The 6,000-nt window shown below is 48.6% G+C and overlaps 1 protein-coding gene across 3 annotated transcripts in view; it reads right to left on the reverse strand.

Annotated features, from left to right (window-relative positions):
- CASD1 (CAS1 domain containing 1) overlaps positions 1–2,404 on the reverse strand; it is a 53,855-nt gene extending 51,451 nt beyond the window's left edge. Inside the window, exon 1 of one of the 3 annotated variants that reach the window (XM_010839766.1) lies at positions 2,157–2,404. In XM_010839766.1, coding sequence (XP_010838068.1) covers positions 2,157–2,289 — 133 coding nt within the window. In that variant the 5' untranslated portion in view covers positions 2,290–2,404. The remainder of the gene's footprint in view (positions 1–2,156) is intronic. The other 2 variants (XM_010839764.1, XM_010839765.1) reach the window with 2 other exon arrangements.
- Positions 2,405–6,000: the final 3,596 nt, after the last annotated feature.

The following is a 6,000-nucleotide window of genomic DNA, read 5'->3' on the forward strand; positions in this document are numbered from 1 at the left end:
TGTGTATTTCAACTGCATTCCCTCTCCTGGCCTGAGGCAAACCCATACTCACGCACTGGAGATTTTCATACACAGCCTAAACCTCTATATGTAACATAAAGTCCTTTTGAATTCTAAAGATTTATGATGCTGTGATTCAAGTGTTTGATTATCCTTGTGTGAAAAGCATTGCATCTGACTGTTTCACACTGCTAAAGCATGAGGCTGGCTAAAAAAAGTTCCTGGTAAGATCATATCACCTGCCCCCCACCACACACCCCGTCTCAAGTTCCTGACATTCCACGTGGGCATGTACACACACCAGGTGTACTGCTTCACACTCAAGACACGGAAGCACCTACAGAAGCTGCTGATGAGCTTCTGGAGGAGGCTTTATAAACAATCCCAGATTGCTACACTGACTCACAAGGTTCCACCTGACATTCTATTTTCCCTGCGGAGGACAGATCTTGAAAGGATTAAATTTATAATGTAAATATAGCAATTAGGATCCATGATTATCAAAAGACAAAAGCACAATTTAAAAAGGGAGGTGGGGGGGACTAGATGTTTAACTTATAGGAGGACCATAGAACACAGTTATAAAAGTTATCTCCACTATCACACACATAAAATTGAGTTAGATTACTATCATCTTATAACAAAATAGCATAAAATGTCAGTGGTCAGAAAATCTTCTTTAAAATGACAATAAATGAATGCATCAAATCGTTGGCTTTATTTTGTATATGAAAGTGTTGGACTTCTCTTACAGCAAATGAACCAAAGTCTTGCCAGGTCACGTGAATGGGATCTATGGGAACCTGGAGGAGAAAGGCCCAGAGGGTATAAGCGATTTACCTTTTTCAATCGATTTCGTGTATTTATATAAAGGGCTATTCATCCAGTACAGCACTAGAGTATAAGATTTTTAACTCTCAAGCATTGGAGAAAACAAAGGGGCACAACTGATCAAAACATCCTTTACTTTTAAAGATTTCCTAAAATGAGAAGCGAGTTCAGATTCCAGTGCCCCCTTTACTGGATATTTTGCCAAAGTATGTGTGACGCTAAAAGGTAAACACCTTAAATGTGCACCTATTACACACTACCTCTTGACCAGTTATGTCACAATCACCAAGAGCTGTCCCGATAATGGCTTCAAAACTACAAGAACCACAAACAAGAGATCCTATCTTTGTTAATTTCCCTCAGCCTGTCAGATTCTATCCTAGTGACATTCTTACAGAGAAAATCAAGGGGAAAAAAAAAATCAATCAAGAAGGACAAGTAAATATCCCTTGATTACTGAAAAATAACACGTTCTGAAATAATGAGGTCATATTTCCTTGCTCTTTGCACCAATTTCAAAACCCACAGCAAAGGCCTCCTCTCAGACTGCTTCCAACTTGTTTTCATTGCCCACCTCAACTCCTGTCAACCCATAAGTTCTTTTCTAATATTGGCAGCAGCTTCACTTTGTAAAAAGTGTGCAACCAGACCCCTTTAAACGTTTCTGAATCACAAAGCCTGGGTGACACCTCCTCCATTTGGCCAAGAGCATCTTCTGCCAGCTGTCAACTCGGCCGCAAGAGAAAATGGGGCGGCCCCTGCCGCTGTCCAACAGCTTGGCCCCGCTGTTCCAGGGGCAGAAACGGGATAAAACAAAGGCTAAAAAGCCGGGCACCTAAGGCACAGAATTGGGCGACCCCACTTGGAGACGAGGTGCCCCTGTGCCGGGCGGCCTTGGCCTTCAGGCGCCCTGGGCTGGCCCCCCGAGGGCCGCCTGCTCGCCTCCTGCACGCGAGCCCCGGGCCTGCCCGGTCTCCCCCGGGCCAGCCCGCGGAGAAGCCGCGACCCCGCTACCCGCTGGGCCCGGCCGGGCGGGCCGCCCCCGACTCCAGCAGTGGCGGCGTCGGGTGGGGGGGCGGTGCCCAGGACCACGGGCCCTCGACCCGTGGCCGCCTGAACTGGGGTCCACTCGGTCGGTCGGGGGCGCCTGGCCCGCCGCCCGGGCCACCTGGGGGCACGTGGGGGTACCGCCTGCCCCGCCCGCTGGGCGCGCCGGCGGGCGGCCGCGTGAGCGTGGGCGTGTGTCGGGCGAGGGGGGCGGCCTCCAGCCTCCGCGTCGCCTCCTCCCGCCCCGGCCGGCCCGGGCAGGGGGAGGGCCCGCTCACCTCGGTAGCGGCGGGAGGCGAGGTGGCACACCGCGAGCAGCAGTACGGCCACCAGCGCCAATACCTTGGCGCTCCTCACGCTGAAGTAGTGGTTGATCTCCCGCTTGCCCAGGTTGTAGGCCAGAGCCGCCATCTTGGTTCCTCCATGACAACAGTGCGCGGCGGAGCGGGGAAGGGGCGCCGCACAGGGGCAGCACTGGGGCTGCCGCCGCCGCAGCCAGGCGAGGAGCCGCCGCCAGCCCTCGCGGCCGCCACCCGCGGCTCCCGCCGGGGAGGCTGACCCCGCGGCGCCCCCGGCGTCCACCTGCCCTTCCTCGGCCGCGGCCGCCTCGGCGGCCTCCCCCCAGCCCCGCCGCCGCTGTTCCGCCGTGCCTTTCCCCCAGGCGCCCTGGACGCCTGTCTCCTCCCCTTCCTCCTCCTCCCGTTTAGCCTCCTGTCTTAAGAGAGGCTGCGCTTGCAAGGGGGGTCCGGTTGCCCAGTCCTCCGGGGTCACGGACCCCAGACTGTCCTCAGGGGTCACCGGGTCACCTGCGGCAGGCGGCGGCGGTGGCGGCAGAGACATGGGGATGTGAGGAGAGGGGACCAGGCTTCCAACCCTGGCTCGAACGCGACTCCTGGGCTTTTAATTAGCTTACTGGCTGCAACCTGAGCCCAGGTTGGGGCAATAGAAGTACAGTTCCGGAAGAAAAGCACACACCGTTCCCCTCCTTCCTTCCGCAACACACCCTTTAACGAGCTTTCTACTCCCTAAACCTGCCTAGCAGGGTGCGAAGGCCACCCGAAAGTCACCGGGGCTTATCGTCAGGCTCTCTGGTCAGTCTGGATGCCCCCCTGATGCAAGCCAGGTGAAGACACTGCGGACAGCCTTAGCACCAACCCACCTGTATGATGACCAGTCTTAACTCTTAACTCACTGCTCGGAAGCCCATTTCTCTTGAAAACTGGGGGGCGGGGTGGGGAAGCCCTGGGTTTACCCAGTTCCAGTGAGCGAAAGTATATCAAAAGTACAGAGTGCTTCCTTGCTCAGTCTCTTCAGTCAAGTCCGACTCGTTGAGACCCCATGGACTTATAGCCCACCAGCTTCCTCTGTCCATGGGATTCACCAGGCAAGAACACTGGAATTCGCTCCCTTCTGGAATGAACAGAGTAGAAGGTACAAAACGAGCCTCGCTTGACGTAGGTGTTAGTGAGAAAAGAACTCCACTTTTTTTGTGTTTACTCGAGCGTTGGCTAGGTGGTTGGGCCAGACGTCAAAATGTGTTCTCGGGACCATCATTCATGCTCCTGAAGTTGGTTAATGTGGTTATCAAAAAAGGGAGCACTCTTTTGCCTTTGTTAAACCCTCCTTAGTCCCCCATTTTATTTATTCCGTTAGTTTTCTGGGTTCCCCTGTGCTGCCTTCCATGTGGGAATGGTTATTTACATTTGCTTCCTTTTCTGCTGGAGTGAGTTCCTGATTAGTTAGGGTGTTTTCAGGCTTTCTTTGCAACTTTCCCGTTTAGCCATTCCTGAACTTGTACTTATAGGTCCCTCTTAAAGTGATAGAATGTTCAATATGATGGGACTGTAGAGATCTTGTCATCCCAATTCTTTTCATCCAAGGAGTCTTTTTATTATATTTTTATCTATGGACCCCATATCTTGAAAGATTTTTGACACTTAAATGAAATCACATACATCACTGTCATGGATGTAATGCTAATAAGCAGCAAAGCTAAATAAGTGTACAAACACTAGGCACTGTTCCCTGGAAATGGTTGCTTAATTTTGGCTGTCGTTCTTCTGATCCAAGGTTGATCACATGCTGGGAGAATTAAATCAGATATTGCAAAAAAACAAACAAAAAAACAAACAAAAAAAAACAGATAAATAACTCTGCTAACAGTATACAGTCTACCAAATCACATCTTGGAAATTTCTATGATGTCATCAACAGCAAATTAGAATTTCTGATCAACACGTGATAACCAGAGTTAGCCTGCAGGGTTGATTTAATGCCTGCCAAAAGTAAAGAAACTTGACATTTTATTTAATTGCAATTTCCAGAAGGCTTTCTGAAATGTTGTGAATAGCTTGTGCCCCCCCTTCCTTCCCTCCAGTTCAGTTAAGCCACTCAGTTGTGTCCAACTCTTTGTGACCCCATGGACTGCAGCACGCCAGGCCTCCCTGTCCATCACCAACTCCCGGAGCTTACTCAAACTCCTGTCCATTGAGTCAGTGATGCCATCCAACCATCTCATCCTCTGTCATCCCCTTCTCCCACATTCAATCTTTCCCAGCATCAGGGTCTTTTCTAATGAGTCAGTTCTTCGCATCAGGTGGCCTAAGTATTGGAGTTTCAGCTTCAACATCAGTCCTTCCAATGAATATTAAGGAATGATTTCCTTTAGGATGGACTGGTTGGATCTCCTTGCAGTCCAAGGGACTCTCAAGAGTCTTCTCCACACCCCAGTTCAAAAGCATCTATTCTTTGGCGCTCAGCTTTCTTTATAGTAGGCTTCCCTGGTGGTTCAGAGGTTAAAGTGTCTGCCTGCAATGCAGGAGACCTGGGTTCGATCCCTGGGTCAGGAAGATGCCCTGGAGAAGGAAATGGCATGAAGAGCCTGGTGGGCTACAGTCCACGGGGTTGCAAAGAGTTGGACATGACTGAGCGACTTCACTTTCACTTTCTTTACAATCCAGCTCTCACATCCATACATGACTCTGAAAAACCATAGCTTTGACTAGACGGGACTTTGTCGGCAAAGTAACGTCTCTGCTTTTTAATACGCTGTGTAGGTTGCTCATAACTTTCCTTTCAAGGAGCAAGCGTCTTTTAATTTCATGGCTGCAATCACCATCTGCAGTGATTTTGGAGTCCCCCAAAAATAAAGTCTCTCACAAAGTTTCCATTGTTTCCCCATCTATTTGCTATGAAGTGATGGGACCAGATGCCATGATCTTAGTTTTCTGAATGTTGAGCTTTAAGCCAACTTTTCCACTCTCACTTTCATCAAGAGGCTCTTTAGTTCTTTACTTTCTGCCATAAGTGTGGGGTCATTTGAATAGCTTTCCCTCCAGTTTAAAGCTAATCCTTCTCTGCTCTGAATCTCTTCCTGTCCCCCTTTCTTGGGAGTGTTGATGACCCCATCAGTTATCCCTATGTCGGTCATTCTCTTTCTGTGTCTTCTTTAAACTCTTCATCTCTCCTGGACATTTCCCTTCTGCTAATAACTTTATTTTGTTAGTGAAGCCCATCTGTGGACTGTGTTTCTTTGTGTTTAACTCTCCATCTAGTTCCTTCTCTGACAAGCTCTAGGAAGAATAGTGTTGACTTTTCAGTCTTCACTTGCTCTACTCCCATTCTCTCTTCTAAATAACTCAAATATGTTGCCTCCTCTCCATTCCCTTGTTGTTGCCTTGCTTAAGGCATGATATCTTGCTGGAACTTTTTATCCTTTAAACTTTTCTCCCTCATGTCTGGCTCAAAAATTCAATCTTACAGCTTCCTGCCATTCCTCTAACCAGACTGAAATTTCTTAAATATAAAATGCTAAAAACTAGTTAGTGGCTCCACGTTTATTTGCCAGAATGTTAACTAATGCTCAGCAGATTATCTCAATGCTAATATTATATAAAAAAAAAAAGAAACGATCTAATAGGAGACAAAATGAAAAATACTGACCACACTTTACTCCTGCCCTTCTATTTTTTTTTTTTTTCCCTTTTTAACCAAATATCTATTTCCTGTTGTAGCACAGGAGGTCATGAGGATAAAGAAGAGAGGAAACAGGTTCGAAAAGGACCAGCACCATAGGAGAAGCACAGTTCTGAGGTGAGAATATTTTGATATAAACTGTTCCTG

Source organism: Bison bison, unplaced genomic scaffold (genome assembly GCF_000754665.1).
Source record: "Bison bison bison isolate TAMUID 2011002044 unplaced genomic scaffold, Bison_UMD1.0 scf7180017864134, whole genome shotgun sequence".
Taxonomy (NCBI): domain Eukaryota; kingdom Metazoa; phylum Chordata; class Mammalia; order Artiodactyla; family Bovidae; genus Bison; species Bison bison.